Raw genomic sequence first — 27617 nt, forward strand, 5'->3', positions numbered from 1 at the left:
GAAAGCACTCCAATATTGAGGATCCATTACAGCCTGCTCTCCATATCTGGGACCCAGGCAGAGATCCTACAGGACTAGGCCTCCAGGTGTTTCCAACCACAGTGAATGGTTCAGGGAAGTCTTGAACCAGGGCTGGCCAATCAACATAATTCCAACCTTGTGGTCAGTTTTCAGATCAAGGATGGGCAGTGGCCCTGACTGATCCAATCAGAGTGAAGCCTGGGACTCATGCAGGAACTACCAGGAAAATGTTCTCTTTCCACTAAAGTTGTGAGAATGTGAGGCTGCAGTTGACACCCATTGTTGGGGGCAGCTGTACAACACTCATTGTTGCTATAGGGGCTGGCTGGATGTGAAAAGAAACAAAGACGGGGAGCAGAATTGAAAGACAGAGAAAGTGGATTCTGAGTATAATACTGGAGCCTCTGGACAAAGCCATTCGTGAAGTAGGTTTCTACCCCAAGACTTTTCAGTTATATGAACTGGTAAATCTTCCTTTTGCTTAGACCAGTTTTTGAGCTTTCTAACACTTGCAACTGAAAGAGTCTAACATTATACAATGATTATTACACCCTGGGCTCACTCTAAAACCCATACTCATTGGCCCTAAAGAAACAATTCTGAAAAGGCAAAAGGTAGGGAGTTAGAAGAGCTGCCATGCCAGGTGCAGTAGCTCATGCCTGTAATCCCAGTGTTCTGGGAGGCTGAGGCGGCAGGATTGCTTGAGCCCAGGAGCTCAAGATCAGTCTGGGCAACAGAGCAAGACCCCATCTCTAAAAGAAAATAAATAAATAGCTGAGTGTATTGGCACGTACCTGTATTCCCTGCTACTCGGGAGGCTGAGGTAGGAGGATCACTTGAGCCTATTGAGCCCAGAAGGTCGAGGCTCCAGTGGGCTGTGATTGTGCCACTGCACTCTAGCCTGAGCCGCAAGACCACAAGGGCAAGACCCTGTCTCAAAACAAAAACAAAAACAAAAAAACGAGAGTTGCCACTATCTGGGACTAGAGGCAGGTTTAGCAAGACTTTCCACACCTACATCTCTTCCTCTGTCAAGCGGTTAGCAGCTGCCTCACCTATCATCTGTCAAAAGATTTCAAGAATCACATAAAAGGACACGAAGGAAATCACTCTGGAAGCCTATCAAAAAAAAGCACTGTATGAACAAAAAGTATTATTATTATGAACATAACACCTTGTTATTCAAACTTCAAAATTCTGGCAAATGTAACTATCCAGAGCCTAGAAAAAAATTTAAAAGAACTTGAGCAACACATTGCTTTTACCAAAATCCAACAGTCTATGGCATAGGAGAGGAAACACTCTCTGCAGGCTAAAGGGTATAAACTGAGGCAGTAAGAGCCTGAGAACAAAGAAGGTGCAGCAGCCAGCCAGGGCAAGCCTCGTGGTCTGAGCTGAGCAGCAACATGCACTGTGGGTCAGTTCTCAGGCCCACCCAGGAAGGTTCTTCCCCATTGCATATATCATCCCGTCTACTCAAGCTTATGAATCATGAAAGAAAAATGATTATTTAATTTCAAAATTACAGTCCTCACTGCTGTTTTGCAACTTTGGAGTTGCTGTCCTAACAATAACATTGTTATCCAATTAAGCAGATTTTATTTGTTTGTTTTTACTGTTTTTATAGCTGAGATCTAAAGCTAACATAACAAGAATTTTACATTAAAAGACTAAAATGTTTTGCACATTCTGCACTTTCCCCAAAGTCAGAATACAACTGTTTTCTAATAGATAAAAACAGTTAGCAGTCATGGTACAAGACTGGAGGAGGTATTAACATCATTCCTGATTTTTAAGCCACCTTCTGTTAATGATGGTTTTAATGGATTCTCTTTTGATGGCAAAATAAATAAATTTTGGAGTTCCAAATAATATATCTGGAAGTAGCTTAGCTCTTCACAGTTCCTGCATTTGAGGAGCTCAGTCCTGCGGGGAAGTGGTGGGAGGACAAAACAGTCAGCTTGTTTTACTAGCCTCCCCGTGTACAGGACATCAACCCTGTGCCAGGCTTTTGCATCCATGACCAAGCTCACCAGGCCACATTACCAATGGGCAGCGTTTGGTTCCTCAGAAGCAAGGAGTAGTTTGGGCCCTGCCTCCCTGCTCCCGTGGACAGCCTGCATTCAGGCAGAGTTGGGGCATTCCCACTCAGGGAAGCAGTCCCAGCAGGGCCCATCTCTGGCCAGCTCCACAAATACCACAAATACCACTACTCTTTCTTCTGCTTCTCCCTGTGCATCCCCACCTTGTAACACAAGTTGGGCTTCCCTGTTATCTGATTATCTTCAACTCAACAAAAGGGAGTAATATGTCCCATTATTATCATTATTAAAGTGATTCTTTGCCCTTATTGATCTGAGGCACGATAAGTTAAAAGGCAAAGGGGAAAGGGAGAGAGGAGTTGTTTCCCCTGAACCTCTAATACTTACCAGTCTGGACAAGGCTCTGGACCCAGCATAGATTATACCCACAAACAGCACTGAAGCAGGAAGCCACGCCAGAACATGAGATCTGAAAAGAGGGGAAAAAAGCAATAACACTTTTGCCACTTTTTGTTAAGAAAGACCTAGCTGGAAAGGCTGACCCTCCAGACGCATCAACTACAAAAACAGAGGCTGTCTAAACATCCTTGGCAGACTTGTTAAGTGAGATGTGGTCTTTATCGATTGAGTGGTGGAGGCAGATAAAGCCGTCCTACCTACAATCCCATCATTACTGACCATGTAGCCTAAGAGATCCCAGAAATGGAAATGGTAAACGCCTTGCTGCAGCTTGGAAGAGAGAATAGATCTGGTTTTTTCCAAGGGCAATGAACATTATTCTTTGGATTTTAAGTAACCAAAAGTTTTGAATCCACTACAAATTATTAAAAATTGAAAAGGTTATTTACCCAGGCTACACCAAACAGCTCCGTGGAATCACAACAAAAAGAAAGTTTCAAGGGACGAAATTGAAAAAAAGAATCCCAGAACTTCAGTTGGGTGGCCATAGGCTGGCTTTTTCAACCATTAACCTGGCATTGCTGGAATTCTGGTTCAGACTCTTCAAGGACTTCTACATTTATTTTTCAATTGTAGCCACACCAGGAACTGCTTTTCTCTTACAATTTAGAATCAAAATCCTAGTTCTCACACGCAGTGCATATCACTGTGGTTGCAACCTGCTTCTCTCATCAGTTAGAAATGCATTTTATTGGCCGGGCACGGTGGCTCAGGCCTGTAATCCCAGCACTTTGGGAGGCTAAGACAGGTGGATCAGTTGAGGTCAGGAGTTATAGACCAGCTTGGCCAACATGGTGAAACCCCGTCTCTACTAAAAATACAAAAGTTAGCTAGGCACAGTGGTGGCGGGCACCTATAATCCCAGCTACTTGGGAGGCCGAGGGAGGAGAATCACTTGAGCTCAGGAGGCAGAGGTTGCAGTGAGCCAAGATCACGCCACTGCAATCTAGCCTGGGTGACAGAACAAGACCTTGTCTCAAAAAAATAAAAAAAGAAATATATTCGATCTACTAATTCAAGTTCCCAGAGTTATCCTAATAATGAATAAAAATAAATGAAACCATTCCAGCAGGATATAACATAATAATCCCAACTAACTCAATGAACTGATCTCCTGGAATGATGCCTGCTCAAGAAATGGTCTTTGTTAATTTTATTAGCATGGGCAGGCACTCCATCCAAGATCATGTCTGATCTGTACAACTTCCTGGAGAACCTAGCATTTAAATGTTTCCAGTCTAGCAAGGGCCTTCAAACCTTACTTGCTGCACAAATTCATTGTGCAAATACTTACAGCAACTTACAAGGTGCTGGGAATTATCATCACAGGTAACATTTATTGAGCACTTGCCACAAACCAGGCACTTTGCTGGTTTTTTGTTTTATATGTTTTAAATGTGTTGCATGCTGCATTTTTGTTTTAAATGTTTTATATGCTGCATCTTTCTTAAAGTTGCACAATAATCTTATGAGGAAGGTATTTATTATTATTACCCTCATTGTACAGATGAGGGAACTGAGACACAAAGAGTTTAGATAATTTGCCTGTGGTTAGAAGAACTGGTAAATGGCAAAGCCAGAATTTGAACTGAGGTCTGTCTGGCTCCAAAGCCCTAGCTGTTAAACGCCCATTCGTATTTTGCCTTCACGGACCTCATAATCTAATGGGAGACACTGACATACAAATAGATAAGCTGCAAACACTCAGATAATTGACCAAGCAGCCAATTATCTGAGGGATATTCTGTTACACTAGTCGTGCTGTAATAGATGTCAGCACCCCCAACCAGAAGATGAACAGAGAAAGGAAGATCCCATCCTCCGTCGCAACGGGTCAGGGGCGACATCAGTCAATTGCTATTCTAGGAAGTGGCTTTTCCCACTTGACATTAAGCTCCCATGAATCAAGGGAGGCAGGATACAGGCCCATGGCCTAGTTGTGCACCAGAAGGAAGCCCAGAGCACATACTGCAGGCAGGGCATTGAGGAGGAAGGAGGAGGTGCACTGGGTGAAACGGCAGCTGGCCTCACTGCGGGAGGCCCAGGACTTTGGAATGTAAGGTCAGCGAGGCCCCAGACATGTGTACTCCATGCCCTCTTAAAACAAAGAAAACTGCTGAGTTATATATTCCAAGAGGCATCAGGGTGTTTGAATGGCCGTGGACGTGAGGAAAAGAAAACATGCCTAGGGAACACCTTGTATTTTAACCCTCCTACCCTCAAATACAAAGAAATAACTTTAACTAGAAAAGAGATAGACAGGACTAGTAGGACCAAACAGACTTCTGGGAAGTGTTAGAGGACAGCGGAGTGAGCGTCTGGCTCCAGACGTGGGACCACCTCCCAGGCACAGGACCCCGGTGCTTGTGTTCTCCAAAGTCATCTCCCTCAGGGGCAACAGGGTCAAAGCAACACACACTCCTGGCACTTCAGACACACAGGAGAGGCGGTGGACTGCAGAGCCACCATGCCGTCAGTGTGACGGCTGTCTTTCTCCACCACACACCAACCTAAGACCGTAGCCACTGCTAAGAATAATACATTTTAATCACTGGAAAAATTGCTGACAAAACAGGTGTGGGCAAGGCAAGTGTGAAGGGATAGGGCAAAAAGGAAAAAGAATCAAAAATCAAAGACTCTGTATTTATATTGTTTCAAAGTATCAAAGGCCTCATTCTACTTTAACCATGTATTCCAATGGAAAATCATAGAGTATATGCTAAGGGTAGTATACGCAAGAAAAGGACACCAGTCAACAATCCACACACAAATGAAAAGCCTTACCACAAGATCAGCAAATTAATGCACATTTATATGTCTTTAATTAAAATAAATAGATTGTTTCAGCAAAAGATGATTCCCTAGGCCAGGTGCAGTAGCTCATACCTATAATCCCAGCACTTTGGGAGGCCAAAATGGAAGGATAATTTGAGGCTGGGAGTTTCAGACCAGCCTGGGCAACACAGCAAGCCTGTCTCTACAAAAAATTTAAAAATTCAGCTGAGTGTGGTGGGTTGAGACTGTAGTCTCAGCTACTTGGGAGGCTAAGGTGGGAGAATAGTTTAAGCCCAGGAGGTCAAGGCTGCAGTGAACCATGATCATGCCACTGCACTCCAGCCTGGGCAGCAGGGGTAAGACCTTGTCTCCTTAAAAAAATATAAAAATAGGCCAGGCGTGGTGACTCACACCTGTAATCCTAGCACTTTGGGAGGCTGAGATGGGCAGATCACAAGGTCAGGAGTTCAAGACCAGCCTGGCCAATATGGTGAAACCCTGTCTCTTACTAAAAATACAAAAATTAGCTGGGTGTGGTGGTGGGCACCTGTAGTCCCAGCTACTCAGGAGGCTGAGGCAGGAAAATCACTTGGATCCAGGAGGTGGAGGTTGCAGTGAGCCGAGATTGCACCACTGCACTCCAGCCTGGGCGACAGAGTGAGAATCCATCTCAAAAAAAATAAAAATAAAAACAAAAATAAAAATAAAAATAAGATTCCCTGATTTATGTGACTTGCAATTAACCCACTAATTATCTGACTGACAGGGTCAGAAAAGGGAGCTCCTGGATATATTATTAACGTCTTCTCCACCCCTCAAATACACTGTGTCACATGGGTGGGAACTGTATGTGTTTTGTTCACATAAAATAAATGAAAACACTACATTGATAACTGTTATAAAGGAGACTAAAGGACCATGCTATACCATAAGGGAAACTGACCTAATCAGTGAGAATAGGGAAACCTTCCCTATATACGTGATGTTTGAGATGAAATTCAAAGTTAAACTGGCTACAGCAGACAGGGTAGAACAGTGCAAGGGACACGACATTCCAGACATAAACATGGCATGTGCAAAGGCCCTGTGGCAAGAGGAAATTGGAGAAAGGCAAGTGTAGCTTGATTAGATGGAGGAATAAACCCAGGGTAGGGAGGCCATAATATGGTCTAACTTGCATTTTGACAAGGTTGCTCTGGCTATAGTATGGAGAACACGTTGGAACAGGGTTGGGGTGGTGCATTAATACAGGAAAAAGTTGAAAATACTTGACTGGAGAAAATCATGAATTCAGTCTTGAAAATTATGAACTTGAAATGTTTTTGGGACACCCAAGCAGAGATATCAAGTAGGCAACTGGATCAAGGATCCTTTCCTGTCCTCTAGTGAGCAAGAATGCACTGCTAAGTATGTCTTACATTTGGTTTTACTGTATGTCCTTATCCTTCAGTTTTGAGAATAAAATATACAAGGCGGGCGGATCACGAGGTCAGGAGATCGAGACCATCCTGGCTAACATGGTGAAACCCCATCTCTACTAAAAATACAAAAATTAGCTGGGCATGGTGGCTCATGTCTGTAGTCCCAGCTGCTCGGGAGGCTCAGGCAGGAGAATCTCTTGAATCTGGAAGGCAGAGATTGCAGTGAGCCGAGACTGCGCCACTGCACTCCAGCCTGGCGATAGAGCAAGATTCTGTCTCAGAAAAAAAAAATAAATACACATAACATTTTCTTCAACATAATGTCTCCCTTTAGTTTATTATTACAGCAACAAGAGCTTTCTGTGGCTTGGAAAGACTTTGTCACAAACCTATTCTTCATTGCTATGGTCTGAATCTGTGTCCCCTCAAAAGTCATATGTTGAAGTCCTAACCTCCAAAGTGATGGTACTAGGAGGTGGTGTCTTGTGGGAAGTGATTATGCCATAAGGGCAGAGCCTTCATTAATGGGATTAGTGTCCTTATAAAACAGCCCTAGGCAAGGCACGGTGGCTCACACCTGTAATACCAGCACTTTGGGAGGCCGAGGCAGGCGGACCATGAGGTCAGGAGATCAAGACCATCCTGGTCAACATGGTGAAACCCCGTCTCTTCTAAAAATACAAAAGTTAGCTGGGCATGGTGGCCCATGCCTGTAGTCCCGGCTACTCGGGAGGCTGAGGCAGGAGAATCACTTGAACCCGGGAGGCTTGCAGTGGGCCGAGTAGAGGTTTCAGTGAGCCGAGATCACGCCACTGCACTCCAGCCTGGCAACAGAGTGAGACTCCATCTCAAAAAAAAAAAAAAAAAAAAAAAAGGCCAGACACAGTGGCTCACACTGGTAATCCCAGCACTCTCAGCACTTTGGGAGGCCAAGGCAGGCAGATTACAAGGTCAAGAGATCGAGACCATCCTGGCCAACATGGTGAAACCCCATCTCTACTAAAAATATAAAAATTAGCTGGGCCTGGTGGCACGTGCCTGTAGTCCCAGCTACTCAGGAGGCTGAGGCAGGAGAACTGATTGAACCTGGGAGGCAGACATTGCAGTGAGCTGAGATCGCACCACTGCCCTCCAGCCTGGGCAACAGAGTGAGACTCTGTCTCAAAAAAAAAAAAACAAATCCAGGCCCAAGGGAGCTTGTTCACTTCTTGTACCAAGTGAGGACACAGATGGAAGGCACCTCCTATGAACCAGAAAAGTGGGCCCTCACCAGTCATCAAATCTGCTGGTGCCCTGATCTTGGACTTCACAGCCTCTAGGAGCTGTGATAAACAAATTTCTGTTGTTTATTTATTTATTTATTTGAGATGGAGTCTCGCTCTGTCACCCTGGCTGGAGTGCAATGGCACAATCTCGGCTCACTGCAACCTCCGCCTCCCAGGTTCAAGTGATTCTCTTGCCTCAACCTCCCGAGTAGCTGGGGTTACAGATGCCCACTACCACGCCTGGCTAATTTTTGTATTTTTTAGTAGAGACGGGTTTCACCGTGTTGGTCAGGCTGATCTCAAACTCCCGACTTCAAGTGATCCACCTGCCTTGGCCTCCCAAAGTGCCGGGATTACAGGCGTGAGCCAACACACCCAGCCAGTTTCTGTTGTTTATAAGCCAGCTGGTCTATGCTATTTTGTTACAGAAGCCCAAATGAACTAAAACACTTGTTAACTCATTCATATTCATTAAGCACCCATTATATTCCAATATTCTAGTCAATGAAGACATAGCTCTTAATATGACAGACCAAGTCCAGTGGGAGAGTTAGGCAATAAGTAGATTGTAGTAGTCATGAGAGGAGAGAGAGGGGTGTGGGGGAAGGAGAGAGAAAGCCTGTTGCAATGGCCGACAGCTCCATGTACATAATTTGAAGAACTGTTGACACTTATTCCTGCTGCTCAGGAATAAGGATTTGGATCTCTGGCTTTACAGGTTCCACAACTATTACTGTACTGTCACAATCCGGTGGGGTCAGACCTTTCAATAGTTAGTCACCTGGTATGTGTAAAATCCATGACAACTGAGATTTCCATACTTTTCCAGGTAGCATAGAGACAAGGTAAAGACATGAGCTACAAGTGTAGTGCTTCTTTGTGCTTTTGTCATCTCCTGAAATATTTTTTAAAGTCATTTCTCCAGGAAGAAATGAAGCTACAACTTTAAAATCCTAGTTAGTTCTGCTGTACCTAAGGATTATTTTGTAGGGAGATACAGCAACAAGTGATACAACTCATACCTGATTCTGGGCACTAGAGAGTATAATCTTATAACATTTACATGCTTATCTAAATCTTTTGAAATTATAATTAGCTTTCTTGCTCCCAAGGAACTGCCAGCAATTTGCAGATTAACTTTAGTCAATAGCTCCACGAGACAGAGAAACTTCACACATTTCCCTGGGCTGGGCTATGTTCTCAGTTCTAGTATAAGCCAGGTCATGTAGCGGTGGGGGCGGGAAGGATGTACAAGTCCAGGGCAAAGTGTTTCATACAGTGGAAAGAACGTGACCTTTGTGGTGTTAAAGCAGATAAGAAGAAGGCCATTAGCCTGATCCTGTCTCTGCACTAGGAGCTCTGAAGTAAGCAGACCACACCTAAATTGGGATGCATTTCTTGTAACTGACTGAAAAAGAAAAACCAAAACTGAGCCTCAATCACAGTCAACCAACGAACTGGTTAAAAATCAGGGACTTCCCACTGAACTATACCCAAAGAAAACCAATGCCTAGCTATAGCCAATTATGTAATATCTTTATTTCCACATTCAGCTACTTCAGCTATAAAAGCTCACAGCCAGGCTGCTACAGTAGAGTTCTCTAAGCCTCCTCTGGTTCTGAGTGCTGCCTGAGTCATGAATTGTTGTTTGATCAAATAATCTCTGTTAAATTTATTTTGTCTAAAGTTTTTCTTTTCTTTATTTATTTAGAGATAGGGTCTCGCTCTGTTGCTCAGGCTGGAGTGCAGTGTGCCATTACGGCTCACTGCAGCCTCAACCTCCCAGGCTCAAGTAATTCTCCCACCTCAGGCCTCTTAAGTAGCTGGGACTACAGGTGCACACCACCATGCCATGCTAATTACCTTATTTTATTTTTGTAGAGACAGTATCTCCCTATGTTTCTCAGGCTGGTCTTGAGCTCCTGGCCTCAAACAACTCTCCCACCTCAGCCTCCCAAAGTGCTGAGATTAGAGGCATGAGCCACTGTGGCCAGCCTAAAGTTTTTCTTTTAATGTGGTCAGGCAAAACTGGATCCATATCCATAGTTTGCAATGAGAACTCACTTTTTTCATTGATCAAATGGGGATAATAATGCTCAGAAGGATTCCGAGAAGATAAGAGAATGAATATACAGTATTTGGGGGCAGTGCATGTCACATTAAAAACAACCACCTCAATAAATGTTGCCCTTCTGGCTTTTCTATACATCACTACAAGGACAGAAGACATCAAGGAAGACCGATAGATCTGCCTACATCAAATGCAACAGCTAAAAACACCATAAAGAAAATCAACAGAAAATTAACAAATCAGGAAAAAACACTGGCAACATATGAAACAGGCTGGATTTTAGTATCCTTAATGTATGATAAATCAATAAGAAAAAAAAAATCAGCTCTCCAAAAAAAAAGTCAGTGGACAAAAACAGGTAATTCTGTCTGTCTCTTTCTCTCTCTCTCTCACACACACACAAGAAATATAAATGGCCAATAAACATATGAAAAATTATCCAACTTCCCAATAAAAGAACTTTAAATTAAATAATTTTGAATTAAAGATACATCATGCTTTGCCCAAGAAACTAGCAATTTTTAAAAGTTATATCCAATAGAGAGGATAATGAAACCAACACCTTCACACTGCTGTGAGATATAGACCGGTATCTTTCCGTAGGGTATGTATGTACTACTTCGCTGTATTTATCAAAAGCCTTAGTACGCATACTTTTTGAGCCAGAAAATTCACTTCTATGACTTTATCCTTGGATATGAGTAAAGTTACCTACAATAAAGTTTTCATTCACAGGTGGAAAATAAAACAGCATTCTGACCTCTTTGTTGGTCAGCAAATATGCCAAGCACCTCAGGGCTGGCTACTGTTTCCTCTGCCAGGAACCCTCTCCCCACAAATCACCTGCATGGCCTGTTCTCCCACAGACTCAGATCTCTGCCTAAAAGTTATTTTATCTGTGAGTCCTTCTTACCCACTCTATATAAAATAACCCCCTATCCACTGGCCTGAGACACACACACACACACACACACACACCCCTAACCTCTTACCTGGCTATATTCTCCACATGTACCACAATTAGACACATTATGCACTTACATTTTCATGTGTTTATTGTCTGTCTACCTCAACTAGAATGTCAGCTCCACAAGGGCAACAATCTTTGTTTTGCTCCCTGCACATCTCCGGCACCAAGAACAATGCCTGGCATATAGCAGACACTCAAATATTTGCAGAATGACTCTCCAGGCATTACTTTGGTATCTTAAAACATTTTTTTTTTTGTCTTCTCTCTCTAGATTGTTACAAGGGGAAAACAACAGCAACAAAATCCAACCATGACCACAACTGACATTTCTTCTTTTTCTCCAGCCCTTTAGAGACTTTGCTCTGAACAGAATTGCTGGTGTTGACAGCTACTCGGTTTTCAAGAGCAGGGATAAGAACAAAAAATGTCTACATCCCACACCTGTCTCTCTGAAATGACCCTAGTGGGGAATCTAACAATTTCAAATTCAATAAACATTTATTAACAATCATGTTGTAACCTAGAACTGTGACAACAACAAACTAACTGCATTAAAAACACACATATTTTCCTTCAATAGACATGAACTTAAACTTAGAATCTTGGAATAGAGGTAGTTACTGTGCTTTCCATATCTTATCTCTCTCTCTCTTTTTTTTTTTTTTTTTTTATTAAAAAGTAGTACCTGCCTGGCGCGGTGGCTTACAGCTTTAATCCCAACACTTTGGAAGGCCAAGGCCGGTGGATCACCTGAGCTCAGGAGTTCCAGACCAGCCTGGCCAACATAGTGAAACCCTGTCTCTACTAAAAATACAAAAATTAGCCGGGCATGGTGGTGGGCACCTGTAATTCCTGCTACTCAGGAGGCTGAGGCAGGAGAATTGCTTGAACCCAGGAAGCGGAGGTTGCAGTTAGCCGAGATTGTGCCACTGCATTCCAGCCTGGGCAACAAGAGTGAAACTCCATCCCAAAAAGGAAAAAAAAAGAAAAAAAGTAGTATCTATCTATACCAGAAATTTTTGAAAATACAGATAATCAAGAAAAAGATTATAATTACAATGTCACTATCCACAGAAAACCACTGTTAATACCTTACTATATCTCCTTCCAATCAGTGTCCATATGCACACATATGAACACTCAACAAAAACGGGATGCTATTGTACATATTATTTACAAGCTGCTTCACTTCACATCTTTCCATGTCAAAAAAGTCATCCCCAATTTATCAATAATTGAATACCAGCCCTACTGCTGGACATTTAAATTAATCCTACATTTTTACTATTCTAATACTGTATGGTTACCCTTAAATATACAGCTGGCCCTCTATATCTGTGGGCTCCACATCCATCGATTCAATCAATCATAGATCAAAAATATTAGGAAAAAGGCCGGGCAAGGTGGTTTACGCCCTGTAATCCCAGCACTTTGGGAGGCTGAAGCAGAGGATCACCTGAGGTCAGGAGTTCAAGATCAGCCTGGCCAACACATAGTAAAACACCGTCTCAACTAAAAAGTGCAAAAATTAGCTGGGCATGGTGGCGCATGCTTGTAGTCCCGGCTACTTGGCAAGCTGAGGCAGGAGAATGGATTGAACCCAGGAGGTGGAGGCTGCAATGAGCCGAGATCACACCATTGCACTCCAGCCTGGGCGACAGAGCAAGACTCCGTCTCTTGAAAAAAAAAAAAAAAAGGATGGTTGCATCTGTATTGAACATGGACAGACCTTTCTCTTGCCATTATTCTCTAAACAATACAGCGTAACTACTACTCACGTAGCATTTACGTTGTAATCTAGAGATGATTTAACATATATGGGACGACATGTGTAGGTTATGTACAAATACTGTGCTGTTTTATATCAGGAACTTTAGCACCTGGAAATGTTATGAGAGGGATCCTAGAAGCAGTCCCCCACAAATACCAAGGGTCAACTGTATTCTTGTCTCATATTCATGGTGTTTTTGCAATATGCAGGATAAATTCCCTGAAGTGGAAATGCTATTAAAAGATACGTGCATTAGGCCGGGCGTGGTGGCTCACGCCTATAATCTCAGCACTTTGGGAGGCTGAGGTGGGCAGATCGCGAGGTCAGGAGATCGAGACCATCCTGGCTAACACAGTGAAACCCTATCTACTAAAAATACAAAAAATTAGCCGGGCATGGTGGCGGGCGCCTGTAGTCCCAGCTACTCTGGGAGGCTGAGGCAGGAGAATGGCGTGAACCCGGGAGATGGAGCTTGCAGTGAGCCGAGATCGCACCACTGCACTCCAGCCTGGGCAAAAGAGCGAGACTGTGTCTCAAAAAAAAAAAAAAAAAAAGATAGGTGCATTAAAGTTCATAACTGGGGGCTGGGGGCTGGGCATAGTGGCTCACGCCTGTAATCCCAGCACTTTGGGAGGCTGAGACGGGCAGATCACCTGAGGTCAGGAGTTCAAGACGAGCCTGGCCAACATGGTGAAACCCCTAAAAATACAAAAAGTAGCCGGGCATCATGGCGGGCGCCTGTAGTCTCAGCTACTCGGGAGACTGAGGCACGATAATTGCTTGAACCTGAGAGGCAGAGGCTGCAGTGGGCCAAGATCGCACCACTGCACTCCAGCCTGGGTGACACAAGTGAGACTCCATCTCAAAAACAAAAAGAAAAAAGTTCATAACTGGGTACCAAATCACCTTCCATAGAGGTTGTAATGACCTGCCCTCCTTTACAGATCTAATGCTGTCTGATTCTAGGATAGCCAGAGGCCTGAACATTAGGAACAAACTAGGCACATGCAACTAATATAACAATTCCCCACCTCTAATTCTTTAGCTGGTGCCATCTGGGCCTCCTGTGCTGGTTTATTCTTTCATTGTCCTGCTGGCCCACAAAGGAGGCAAGATGGAATTAAATCCTGAGATGGTCCTGGTGGGATCTCAGGTCCCTGTGGTGTGTGGGCCTCTAGGGAGCTACTGAGCTACAGAAGAAGGAAGGAAGGAAGGAAGGAGGAAGGGAGGGAAGGAAGGAAGGAAGCAGAGAAAGAGAAGGAAGGAAAGAAAGAGAGGGGAGGGAGGGAAGGGGAGGGGAAGGGAAGGGAGAGAGAAGGGAAGGGAGAGAGAAGGGAAGGGAGAGAGAAGGGAAGGGAGAGAGAAAGGACGGGAGAGAGAAGGGAAGGGAAAGGAGAGAGAAGGGAAGGGAAAGGGAAGAGAAAGGAGAGAGAAGGGAAGGGAAAGGGAAGGGAAAGGAGAGAGAAGGGAAGGGAAAGGGAAGGGAAAGGAGAGAGAAGGGAAGGGAAAGGGAAGGGAAAGAAGAGAGAAGGGAAGGGAGAGGGAAGGGAAGGGAGAGAGAAAGAAGAAAGAAAGACAGAAAAAGAAAGGAGAGAAAGAAAGAGAAAGAAAGAAAGAAAGAAAGAAAGAAAGAAAGAAAGAAAGAGAGAGAAAGAAAGAAAGAAAGAAAGAAAGAAAGTGTGTGCCGTAGGGTCTCCCAGCAACTCCTAGCCACAAAGACTGCAGACCTTACCATGTTGAAGGACTATTTGCCAAGGGGTCTAATTTGAAAACTGTGGTAATAGATGATCTTTCTTAACTATTTATAAGCACAAATACTGCATCTTGTTTGAATCATGGGCCTGTTTTTTGTTTCCATACACACTCTATCATCCCTAAGAACCCTGATGAACAAAGCATTTTATAAGAAGCTAACAAAAGTCTGTTGGCACGGTTTACAAAACTGTTGTTATTGAGATGAAGGCTAATTAAATTAAATTATTTGTTTTTCAAATAGAGCATGCATTATTGAGAGAACATCTGCTCCCTGAAAACAATTTGCAGTTTAGCTCTTCGTGGGTGCTGAAAAGGCTCCTGAAGCTGAATTTTTGAAAATTCTATGTTACACTGACACCTAGTGGACCAAAAAATAGTTTACAAACATGAAAATAAGACAGCAAGAGGCCAGGCATGGTGGCTTACGCCTGTAATCCTAACATTTTGGGAGGCCGAGGCGGGAGTTCGAGGTCAGCCCGGCCAACATGGTGAAATCCTGTCTCTACTAAAAATACTAAATTAGCCAGGTGTGGTGGCACGCACCTGTAATCCCAGCTACTTGGGAGGCTGAGGCAGGAGGATCCCTTGAACCCAGGAGGTGGAGGTTGCAGAGCCCAGATCATGCCACTGCACTCCAGCCTGGGCAACAGAGCAAGACTCTGTCTCAAAAAACAAACAAAAAGAAACCAAGGTTCACGTTGACTACTGGAATTGCTTAAAATACTAATACCTTACAAATGTAAAGTCAGTATTTTCTTTAAAGTTGGAAAGGACTTCTGCATATTACATCACTAATTATAGAAGACCCCTAGATTTCTTTTTCTTTTTCTTTTTCTTTTGGTCCACTACTGGTGACTATGCTCGTCAGTCTTATTGCCCCCTTTCTCCCTTCTTCTCACTTTCCTTAGACTTTTCTCTTTAATTCTGCACTCTTCCTCCTGACTCAGAGAGGATCACATTCCCTTGACAAAGTCCAGCCCTAATATTTCTTGAACCCAAGAGCCCTGTGATGACAGTTTCTCACAGAGCATAATTTAGAGATGGAGTCAAAGAACTATGGCCCATAGACCAAACCCCACCTGCTGCCTGTTTCTGAAAATAGCAGTTGATTGACACACTGTCACACCCAACCATTTATGTATTGTCTATTGCTATTTTTATGCTCTAACAACAGAGCTGAGTAGCTGCAACAGGGATAGAAGAGCCCACAAGGCTAACATATTTTCCTGGCACATCTGTTGGCCCAATTTAGAATAAGGCAGTCTGAGTCCCAACCTCTACACCTTACTGTGGTGCTCAAGGCTTCACACACTAGACAGTGCCCTGGGCTATACACAAAGGACCATGTGACCACTGGGTTTCCGTAAAGTTCTTTTTTTTTTTTAAAGGAGATGGGGTCTCACTATGCTGCCCAGGTTGGTCTCAAACTTCTGAGCTCAAGCAATCTTTCTGCCTCAGACTCCCAGAGTGTTGGGATTACAGGCGTGAGCCACCGTGCCCAGCCTCAAGCTCTATTTCTCAAGGCACTTTCATCACTGGTTCTTCCCAGCTCTCTGATCATGCAGAATCATCACTTCTTCCCACTTCATGTTTCATTTTTTTCTGGTCCAAGATTCTCAACATGTAATCTAGTTTATGCTGAAATGGAAATCTTGTCATCTTCAGTAAGGTTCTGACAATCCCTAAAGCCCAATAAGAGCTTCAAAGAAACCAGTCTACAGCTCCCAACACCACAGTGTTTGAAAGGCCACTGCTCTCCTTCCCCACTAGGCGGTCAGGCTTTGACCCTGCCGCAGTGTTGGGAGTTGTTACCCTGTACCCTCCACTGTCAGGGCAGTTGCCTCCTCCAGCACCACCTTAACTACCTCATCCCTTCCTGGGAGGACCAAGGCTAGATGTGTCGCTGAGTGAGCCTCAGGAGATGGACTTCAGGAAAAGCACAGAACAGAGGCAATGTTAGTATTAAAAAATAGAGTTGGCCGGGCGTGGTGGCTCACACCTGTAATCCCAGCACTTTGGGAGGCTGAGGTGGGTAGATCACCTGAGGTCAGGAGTTTGAGACCAGCCTGGCCAACATGGTGAAACCCCGTCTCTACTAAAAATACAAAAAAAAAAAAAAAAAAAAAAATTAGCCAGGCATGGTGACGCGTGCCTGTAGCCCCAGCTACTTGGGAGACTGAGGCAGGAGAAGTGCTTGAACCTGGGAGGCGGAGCTTGCAGTGAGCCAAGATCATCCCACTGCACTTCAGCCTGGGGGACAGAAGGAGGCTCCTCCTCAAAAAAAAAAAAATTTAAAAAAAGAAAAGAGGGCTGGGCGCGATGGCTCACGTCTGTAATCCCAGCACTTTGGGAGGCTGAGGCAGGTGGATCATGAGGTCAGGAGTTCAAGACCAGCCTGGCCAAGATGGTGTAACCCCGTCTCTACTGAAAATACAAAAATTAGCCGGGCATGGTGGCGGGAGCCTGTAATCCCAGCTACCCAAGAGGCTGAGGCAGGAGAATCGCTTGAACAGGGCAGCAGAGGTTGCAGTGAGCTGAGATCAAGCCACTGCACTCCAGCCTGGGCAACAGAGTGAGACTCTGTCTCAAAAAGAAAGAAAAGAAAAAAAAGAAAAAGAAAAAGGAAAGGAGGAAGGAAGGAAAGAAGGCAGGCAGGCAGGGGAGGGGAAAGAGAGAAAGAGAGAGAGAGTTGGGGCAGGGCGCGGTGGCTCATGCCTGTAATCCCAGCACTTTGGGAGGCCTAGGCGGGTGGATCACCTGAGGTCAGGACTTCAAGACCAGCCTGACCAGCATGGCGAAATCCCGTCTCTTCTAAAAGTACAAAAATAAGCCAGGTGTGGTAGTGCCTGCCTGTAATCCCAGCTTCCCGGGGGGGCTGAGGCAAGGGAGTTGCTTGAACCCAGGAGGCAGAGGTTGCAATGAGCCAAGAAAAAAAAAAAAATTAAGTACAGCCAGACACAATGGCACACACCCGTAGTCCCAGCTACTTCAGAAACAGATGGGAGGATCACCTGAGCCCAGGAGTTTGAGGCCATCATGGACAACATAGCAAGATCCCGTCTCTAAAATAAATAAATAAATAAAATGTATGGCCAAGCATGGTGGCTCATGCCTGTAATCCCAGCACTTTAAGAGGCCATCAGGAGGACTGCTTGAGGCCAGGAGTCTGAGGCCTACCTGGGCAACATAGTGAGATGCTGTCTCTACAAAAATTTTAAAAATTAGCCAGCATGATGGTTCACACCTATAGTTTCAGCTACTCAGGAGGCTGAGGCAGGAGGATCTCTTAAGCCTATGAGTTGCAGGCTACAGTAAGCCATGATTGAACCACTGTACTCAAGCCTGGGCAACAGAGCAAGACTCTGTCTCTAAATAAATAAATAAATTTTTTTAAATAAATACAATCTGGACCCTAAATGATTGGTTAACTGTTCATTTCTTTATAAACAGTGCTAAGTTAATTTGGAGGTTTTATCAAAGATACTTGTTATGGTTCTCCAGCACAGACTCTTGATGAAAAATTAAGGGATGTGGGCTTCTGTTTCGTCTCAGAAATTTCTGGTCACAAAGGTATTGTAGCATGAAATTTTTAACTTAGAATTGCTCATCTTTGAAAGCTTGAGAGTTCAAACTTTGCTCTCTTATAACAGACGAAAAGTGGCAAGTAGGTTAAAAATTACTTTCAAAGTGTTTTTATTTAAACCTGTAGCCTGGCAATACAGGAATTATAGGACTGCATCGAAGTCTCCAATGAAATTACACCTGAGCCTGCCTTCTGCAATGGTTCCAGAATCCAAAAAAGAATGCCATGGTCTCACGGTGCTAACAGATGTCCAGTCAGATAAAACGGATCACAATGTTCTTTTAGAACCACTTTTTGCAAATACAGGAAGCCTTTAGCAAACGATTTCAGCATCTGCTGGAAAAATTGCTTCAATGTTCTGCAATGGCTTGGCAACAGCAGTAACTGCCATGTATTGACAAGCTTATGGCTGTACAACAGTGCTATCTGTCCCAAGACAGACGGTTCCAAGAGCATCATCCAAGACTAGGTGGCAACAACCAGTCACCAGGCAAACACCTAGACAAGAGAATGACACCATAAGGTTGCTATGTAGAGCCAATACTGGCAGGCACAGGAGATATGGCCTCTTTGCAATATAAGAAACGTGTTGGCCGGGCATGGTGGCTCATGCCTGTAATCCCAGCACTTTGGGAGGCCGAGGCAGGTGGATCACCTGAGGTCAGGAGTTCGAGACCAGCCTGACCAACACGGTGAAACCCTATCTCTACTAAAAATACAAAAAAAAATTAACTGGGCATGGTGGTAGGTGCCTGTAATCTCAGCTACTCAGGAGGCTAAGGCAGGAGAATTGCTTGAACCCGGGAGGCAGAGGTTGAAGTGAGCCGAGATCGTGCCATTGCCCTCCGGCTTGTGTGATAAGAGCAAAACAGGTTCTGAGGCTCATTTGACATTTGAGAGGGAATGGGGGCCTCTTTGAGCTCCAGGTTAGAAGGGCAATCTAAATGAGTTCTCCATGGCCTATGCTGCCCAGTCTTAACTTAGGACCCACTCTCCAGCCCCACCATTACAATCCCCACCCCATAGTAACCTCTGGGACTCCAAACTGTCTTCCTGATATTTCCATTTTTAGAAGAGCCAAACCTCTGTCATCTCTGCATTCACAGTTACTCCGTAAAGCTGGGCTTCACTTTCCTAATGATATCATCAGAAAACCAAGCCCAGGAGGAAACAGCAGCCAGAGCAAATACAAACCCAGCCCAGCACACACGAAAGAACTTGGGTGCTGGATCCTTCTGCTAAACATCTGGTAACGCTCCTTTGCCAAGGGCCATGGCAACTGGAAATCCTGAGCTGTACCAGCAGTTACAAGATCCACCAAAAACCCAGATATGGGGATCTTGGACAAAAAGTTTAATGGAGCTATGGGTGGCTGTGAATACACCTACAGGAGACAGTGGTGAAAAGACTTCTGTGGAGTTTAGCTAGGAGCTGAAAAGATGATGTGATCACAGATAGTCCGGGATACGTAGAACCTCGCAGCACACTGTCAAGTCCAAGGGACAAGTGTCTAGTGGGTCTCAAACTTCTACAGTCAAAGGACAACTTCTTTCAGGGAAGCAATCTTGAGAATCTTTGGCCAGTTCTACTAGTCATTACTTGCCCTTCAAAACATCAATTAGAAGGCTGGGCACAGTGGCTCATGCCTGTAACCCCAGCACTTTGGGAGGCTGAGGGGGAGGATTGCTTGAGGTCAGGAGTTAGAGACCAGCCTGGGCAATATTGCAAACCCCCATCTCTACAGAAAATTAAACAATTAGCTGGGCATGGTAGTGCACACCTGTAGTCCCAGTCACTTGGGAAACTGAGGTGGGAGGATAGCTTGAGCCCAGAAGTTCAAGGCTGCAATGAGCTAAGATTGAGCCACTGTACTCCAGCCTGGGTGACAGAGCAAGACCTTGCCTCAAAAAAAAAAAAAAAATTAATAAAAGTATGGAGAATTCTATCAACAGATAAATGCATAAACAAAATGTGATGAATACATATAGACATGGTTCAGCCTCCACAAGGAATGAAATTCTGATTCATGCTACAACATGTAAGAAACTTGAAAACATTAATGCTAAGTAAAATAAGTCAGACACCAAAGAACAAATATTGTACAACTCAATTTATACAAGGTACCCAGAATAGGCAAATTCATAGACAAAGAAAGTAGAACAGGGGTTACTAGGAGCAAGTGGGAGGGGAAGAATGGGAAGATATCATTTAATGGGTACAGAGTTTATGTTTGGAATGATAAAAAAGTTCTGGGCAAAAATAGTTATGATGATTGTACAATATTGTGACTATAATCAATGCCAATGAATTGTACACTTAAAAAATGGTTAAAATGGCAAATCTTATGTTATACATGTTTTATTAATAACACAATAAACAAAAAATTTTTTCATGTGAAAAATGGCATTGCTTTTAAGAAAATATGAGTAAGGTAATTTTTTAAAGACTACTATTCATAAGTAAATAATTTACACCAGATATTATGTGATAATTAGAATCAGCAAGGAAGACTCATGTTGATCTGCACCAGTGGTCCCCAGGCTATAATGTGATAGCCAATTCCCTCATTCTGGCCCAAGCTCCTGCTTCTCCAGAGGAATACATTTACCCATTTGGAGCCAGGGTCCTTCAGTATTTAAATATTGTAACTATCTCAGGCCTTGTGAATTCTGTATCCCTATTTGTTTAAATGAAGCCCAATTCTTACTGAACTATCCACTATAACAATGGAGTATTTAGTAAGACTTGTGCTTAGTGTAACATATAAAATCCCAAAAGTATCTTTATTTCATCCAATTAAGGATACTATACCATGAAAATGCAAAATTGTGACTTAATGAACTTCTCCTTTGGATTAGCTAAGCATATTGTGTGAAATATTCCTTCTGAATATGGATTATGATATAACATGGTCAGGTACATTAATGTACACCTATGTTCCCAGGATCTCTCCTTCATAAAACTTCTTAATACTAGTTTTTTGCTCTCCAGTTTTAAATCTTCAGGAGAAGCCAAAATTATTATTTTTTTCTTTTTTTTTTTTTTGAGAGAGGGTCTCACTCTGTCACCCAGGCTGGAGTGCAGTGGCGTGATTCCGGCTCACTGCAACCTCTGCCTCCCTGGCTCAAGCAATTCTCCTGCCTCAGCCTCCCAAGTAGCCATGCTGGGCTCATTTTTGTATTTTTAGTAGAGATGGGGTTTCACCATGTTGGCCAGGCTGGTCAACTCAAGTGATCTTCCTGCCTTGGCCTTCCTAAGTGCTGGGATTACAGGCATGAGCCACCACACCCGGTAGAGGAGCCAAAAGTATTAATATTATGCTGAACATATTCTCAAATCTTCTCCAGAGTGCCAAAGGAGTGACTTAACAATTAAGCAGTTGGCCGGGCGCTGTGGCTCACGCCTGTAATCCCAACACTTTGGGAGGCTGAGGCGGGTGGATCACGGGGTCAGGAGATCGAGACCACCCTGGCTAACGTGGTGAAACCTCGTCTCTACTAAAAAATACAAAAAATTAGCCAGGCATAGTGGCATGCGCCTGTAGTCCCAGCTACTCGGGAAGCTGAGGCAGGAGAATGGCATGAACCCAGGAGGCGGAGCTTGCAGTGAGCCAAGATCGCGCCACTGCACTCCAGCCTGGGCGACAGAGCAAGACTCTGTCTCAAAAACCAAAAAAAGAAAAAAAAAAACAATTAAGCAGTTAATCTGATTAACAGAGAAACTGGGCAGAGTCATCACAAGGTGAATGACTTGGCCTGCTCATTCAGCTGGGATGTCTACTTTATTCATATTAACCTTAGCTTAGTTTTCTTTTCACTTTGTGCATCATTTCAGGATAGGAAGGATGTTCTCAAAGAATTAGGAGGATATCTAGGTGAGGCAGGAGTAGATAACCAATTCAGACTATAGTTTTGGCTAGATAATGTCATGGTCTTTAAAATTTCTTTTTTTTCTTTTTCTTTTTTTTTTTTTGAGACAGAGTTTCGCTCTTACAACCCAGGCTGGAGTGCAGTGGCCCAATCTTGGCTCACTGCAACCTCCGCCTCCTGGGTTCAAGTGATTCTCCTGCCTCAGCCTTTCAAGTAGCTGGGATCACAGGCATGTGCCACCACACGCAGCTAATTGTGTATTTTTAGTAGAGACAGGGTTTCGCCTTATTGGTCAGGCTGGTCTCGAACTCCTGACCTCAAGTGATCCACCTGTCTCGGCCTCCCAAAGTGCTGGGATAACAGGCATGAGCACTGTGCCTGGCCTAAATTTCTTTTAAACATATTTAAAAGGCTATTTTAATAGAATCATAACAACTAATGTAATGTGTGATCCGGATTGGACCTCGTACTAGAATTTTGGAGTGGAGGGCTACAAAGGATACCATCGAGATAACTGGCAAAATATGGTCTTTAAATGAGATAACAGTATTGTATCAATGTTAATATCTCCAGATTTTGATAATTTTACTGCAGTCCTCTAAGAAAATGTCCTTGCTCTTAGGAAATACACCCTAAAGAATTCAGAAGTAAAGAAAAGAGACATTTCCTGTCAAATCTACAACTTACTTTCAAAAAGTTCAGGGAAAAAAAGTTTATATATTTATATACGTATGTATGCATATACATACACATATATATACATGTACAGTACATCAAGACAAAATGATAAGAAAAGCATGGTAAAATAAGGGAATCGCCGGGCACAGTGGCTCGTGCCTGTAATCCCAGCACTTTGGGAGGCCAAGGTGGGCGGATCACCTGAGGTCAGGAGTTCAAGACCAGCCTGACCAACACGGAGAAACCCCATCTCTACTAAAAGTACAAAATTAGCCAGGCGTGGTGGCACATGCCTGTAATCCCAGCTACTCGAGAGGCTGAGGCAGGAGAATTGCTTGAACCCGGGAGGCAGAGGTTGCAGTGAGCTGAAATTGCACCATTGCACTCCCGCCTGGGCAACAAAAGCAAAACTCCATCTCAAAATAATAATAATAATAATAATAATAATGAAATCTGAGTAATGGGTAGGGGAGTTCATTGTATTATTCTAACTTTTCTATAGGTAGGAATTTTTTCTGAGGCACGGTCTCTGCTGTGGCTCAGGCTAGAGTGCTGTGGTGCAATCACGGCAAACTGCAGCCTTGACCTCCCAGGCTCAGGTGATCCTCCCACCTCAGTCTCCCAAGTAGCAGGGAACACAGGCATGCACCACACCCAGCTAATATTTTTCTTATTATTTTTGTAGAGGTGGGGTCTCCCTATGTTGTCCAGGCTGGTCTCAAACTCTTGGGTTCAAGTGATCTTCCCGCCTTGGTTTCCCAAAGTGCTGGGATTACAGGCATGAGCCACCATGCCCAGCCAGAAATAATTTAAAATAAGAAATTTACTAAAAAAAAAGTTAAGCTAATATAATTTCATTCATCATATCTTATGATCTAAAACAAAGCAAAACTAATTTGACATTATAAAATATATATATCAATTAACTTTTTTCCCCACACTACATCAATGTATCAGTTAATACTATATTAGTGGCATTATTACCCAGGAAAATACTATTTGAATTTTATCTGAAAATAAAATCACTAAGCCGCACAGTTAGAAGGGAAATAAGAGATCAAACAAATCAAACAAACCTCTGTTTTGGCTGGGCATGGTGGCTCACGCCTGTAATCCTAGCATTTTGGGAGGTCAAGGCAGGTGGATCACTTGAGGTCAGGAGTTCGAGACCAGCCTGGCCAACATGGTGAAACCCCGTCTCTACTAAAAATACAAAAATTAGCCAGGTGTGGTGGTGTGCGCCTGTAATCCCAGCTACTCAGGAGGCTGAGGCATGAGAATTGCTTGAACCTGGGAAGCAGAGGTTGCAGTGAGCCAAGATCATGCCACTGCACCCCAGCCTGGGAGACAGAGTGAGACTCTGTCTCAAAAATAAATAAGTAAGTAAATAAATAAACCTCTGTGTTTCCAGTGTGACACCATATGAAATTACATAATATCAAAAGCAAGCAGAGTGTGAAGCATGCATGAGTCCAGCATAGAGAGGTTATACCTTGAACTGCTGTTGATCTCTACCCAGCCCAGTTTCCAGGACACATGAAGCAAAAGTCCACCAATGAGCGTCTGCCACCTGGAAAGGACAAGGGGCAATGTGAATTTCATAGAGTGCTACAGTCTCCAACACCATCCAGCCCCAGCAGATCTGCTGACTGACACAAAGAGACAAGTTCAACTCTATTTACTACTCTTTTCTCCCACTCTGTCCCAATTATCCCATTTCTCAGACCTTTCCTTCTCAATCTCTACTATTTCCTTGAGTCCAACTGTCCAGCAAGTACTGACATTGATATTCTTCTCCTCTTTTTTTTTTTTTTTTTTGAGATGGAGTTTTGCCCGTCGCCCAGGCTGGAGTGCAATGGCGCAATCTCAGCTCACTGCAACCTCCGCATCCCAGGTTCAAGCGATTCTCCTGCCTCAGCCTCCTGAGTAGCTGGGATTACAGGCGCGTGCCACCATGCCTGGCTAATTTTTTGTATTTTTAGTAGAGACAGGGTTTTACCCTGTTAGCCAGGGTGGTCTTGATCTCCTGACCTCAAGATCCTCCTGCCTTGGCCTCCCAAAGTGCTGGCATTACAGGCGTAAGCCACTGTGCCTGGCCTCTTCTCCTCTTATTCTAGACTTTTCCTGAACAGCCTCACTCATAGCCACTGCTTCTCCCACTGCCTCTACATTGATGATTCCCAAATCCCCGTTCTCACTTGGATACTGCCACAATATCTCCCACAAGCTCTCAATGATTATTATTATTGTTTTTATTCATAGATTTGGGGGCATATGTGCTGCTTTGTTACATGGATGTAGTGAGTAATGGTGAGGTTTGGGCTTCCAGTGTCCATCAACTGAATAGTATACCTTGTGCCCAACAGATACCGTTTCAACCCTCAGCCCCCTCCCATCCTCCCTGCCAAGCTCCCAGTGATAATATGCCTAAATCATTACCCTGAACCTCTCCCTCAAATCATCCTCCCTATCCCCAATCAGCCAAACCAGAAACCTAGGTGGCATTCCACCTCACCTCTTCGGCCTTTACCTCCCTCGTCTAAGCACAATATCCTATTGATTTTATTCATCCCCATAGCAGCATTCAAATCTGAAGTCTTCCCCACCAACCCTCCCGCCTCTGTCTCAATTCAGGCTCTCATCATCTCATGCCTGGCTCACAGCATTAGTCCCTTAACTGGTCCCCCTCTCTCCAAGGTTGCCCCCCATCCATTCTTTACTTTGCAGTCAAAGGGTTTGTCCTAAAATGTGAATTTAATTGTGCTACTCGCTTGTTTTAAAAAAGATGATTCTTCCTGGTGCCACAGGCAGCAACCCTCAGCCTCTTTTCTGCCAACAACACACTTGGGGTCATGAAGCTCACCTGAGACACACAGCCCCCAGCATGCACAGTGCAGGCGCAGCACAGGTCACAAACACCCCTCCCCCTCCCAATGCAGAAAGCACATCAGAATGCCAAATGAGTGAGAGGGACAGTCGCTTGCTCTAATTGCTTTTTTATTTTACTTGAGTCATTCATAAATGTCGAAACCCTGTTTTTCATGATAAATGACTTGAGACACCTCACCTCGGAAGTGACTATGACCACAACACACCCATGTGTTGTGACACTACAGTTGAGAACTCTGGCCTAAAGGACAAAGTCACTTGGGTGTGACACATAAAGTCCTTTGGGACTTGCACCAGCTCTTCTCCAGGGTCAGCTCCTGTCTGTCTGCTGTGTGCAGCCACATTCCAGCCACAGCAGATGGCCCACAGCCTTGGGAACATGCCAGGCCATGTCATACTTCTAGGAGTCTGGGTGTGCCATCCTCTTGCCCCATAATGTTCTTTCCATCTCTTTGTCTGTAGTGAACACCTGCTCAGCCTATAACACCCAGTTTGCACATATCCTGTGTGAAGTTTCACTGACCCAGCCAAGCAGAACACACCAAATGTGGGTCCTGCCTTCAAACAGTTTGGTCTAGTACAGTGATTCTCAACCAGGCGATCTTCCCCTCCAGGGGGCATTTGGCAGTGTCTAGAGAAATGTTTGGTTGTTACAACCGGGGAGAGGGGCGGAAGGTATGCCACTGGAATCTAGCCAGTAGAAGCCAGGGATGCTGCTAAACATCCTACAATGTGCAGGGCAGTCCCCACTGCAAAGAATTATCCAACTCAAAATGTCAGTGGCTGGAATGTCATTCCAAGGTTGAGAAACCCCGGTCTAGTGAAAGTAAGGTAATTAATCAATAATTACAAGAAACTGTGTGAAGCCCTAAAAGGAAGTGTACCAGGTACTATAAGCCACTCTACTGAGGGCAACTAACCTAGTCTAGTGAGTGGGTAAGACTTCCTAGAGAAAATAAATTTGAGCAAAAACCCAAAGCGTGTTCAAAGCAGAAGACCCAGAAGGGACAAAGGCCCAGAAGTGAGAGCAACAATGGCTTGATTCAAAGCTTCTTGGAGAAGTTCATTTGGTCTGGACCCCAGCACTGGAGCACTGGAGAGGGGAGAGCAAGAGCTGATCCTGGAGAGAAGGGGCTGATCCCGAAGGACCACGTCAATCATAAGGAGCTGGGACTTCAAACTGGGGACTCACTGAAGGGTTCCAGGCATGGGAGTGACACGTCGCATTTACACTTGGGGAAGCTCCCTCTCTTTATAAGGGAGGGAATGTTACTGAGAGAAGCAAGACTAGGGGCAAAGAAGTAAGTTAGCAGTTTTTATAATAATTGGAGAGATGACAGTGGCCTGGAAAGGGGCAAGATGGACGAAGAAAGTGGACAGATGCTGAAGATGTCTAGGAGGCCCCGGTGGTTAACTGGATGTTAAGGATGAAGGAGACAAAGGAAACAAGAATCACTCCCAGGTTCTGAGGTGTGCAGTTAAATGGAAGGTAACCATTCACTGCGGGTGAATTTAAGGAAGAGATGGAATTTAAAAAGCAAGCTCCATGAGGGCAGGGATGTTTTCTTCACTGATGTACCCCAAGCATCTGCAGAATATGTTACTCTGCCCTACCAGACACCAGGCATTGTTCTAGGCACTGGGAATACTCCAGTGACAAAATGGATAAGTCAAAATTCCTGCCTTTGTAGATCTTACATTCTTTTGGGGAGGTGCATTCAGTCTGTCTCATCCAAGGACAAGGAGGAGAAGCGTAGAGATCACCCTTTCCTACGCACATTCCCTCAGTCCCTCTACCTTTAAAGATGTGGAAAGACAACCAGAACCAAAAAACGCTTGCTACTCTGTAAGAGAGAAACCGGTATCCCAGCTTTATTGACTAAAATACCCATAATCACAGAAGATACTTTAAAAGTTTTGCTATGAGGCTGGGCACAGTGGCTCACGCCTTAATCCTGGGAGGATCGCTTGAGGCCAGGAGTTCAAAGCTGCAGAGAGCTATGGAGTACATGCCACTGTACTCCAGCCTGGGTGACAGAGAGGGAGCC

At 44.2% G+C, this 27617-nt stretch overlaps 1 protein-coding gene across 4 annotated transcripts in view; it reads right to left on the minus strand.

Moving 5' to 3' along the window:
- Positions 1–27617, minus strand: part of TMEM241 (transmembrane protein 241) — a 147789-nt gene that overhangs the window by 107037 nt on the left and 13135 nt on the right. For 3 of the 4 annotated variants that reach the window (XM_024236170.3, XM_024236171.3, XM_024236169.3), the window contains exons 3-4: positions 24173–24250; positions 2451–2532 (exon numbers count right to left, since the gene is read on the minus strand). In XM_024236170.3, the coding sequence (XP_024091938.1) occupies positions 2451–2532; positions 24173–24250 (160 nt within the window). The remainder of the gene's footprint in view (positions 1–2450; positions 2533–24172; positions 24251–27617) is intronic. The other variant, XM_054537710.2, reaches the window with a different exon arrangement.

The sequence above is a fragment of the Pongo abelii genome, chromosome 17 (assembly GCF_028885655.2).
Source record: "Pongo abelii isolate AG06213 chromosome 17, NHGRI_mPonAbe1-v2.0_pri, whole genome shotgun sequence".
Lineage (NCBI taxonomy): Eukaryota > Metazoa > Chordata > Mammalia > Primates > Hominidae > Pongo > Pongo abelii.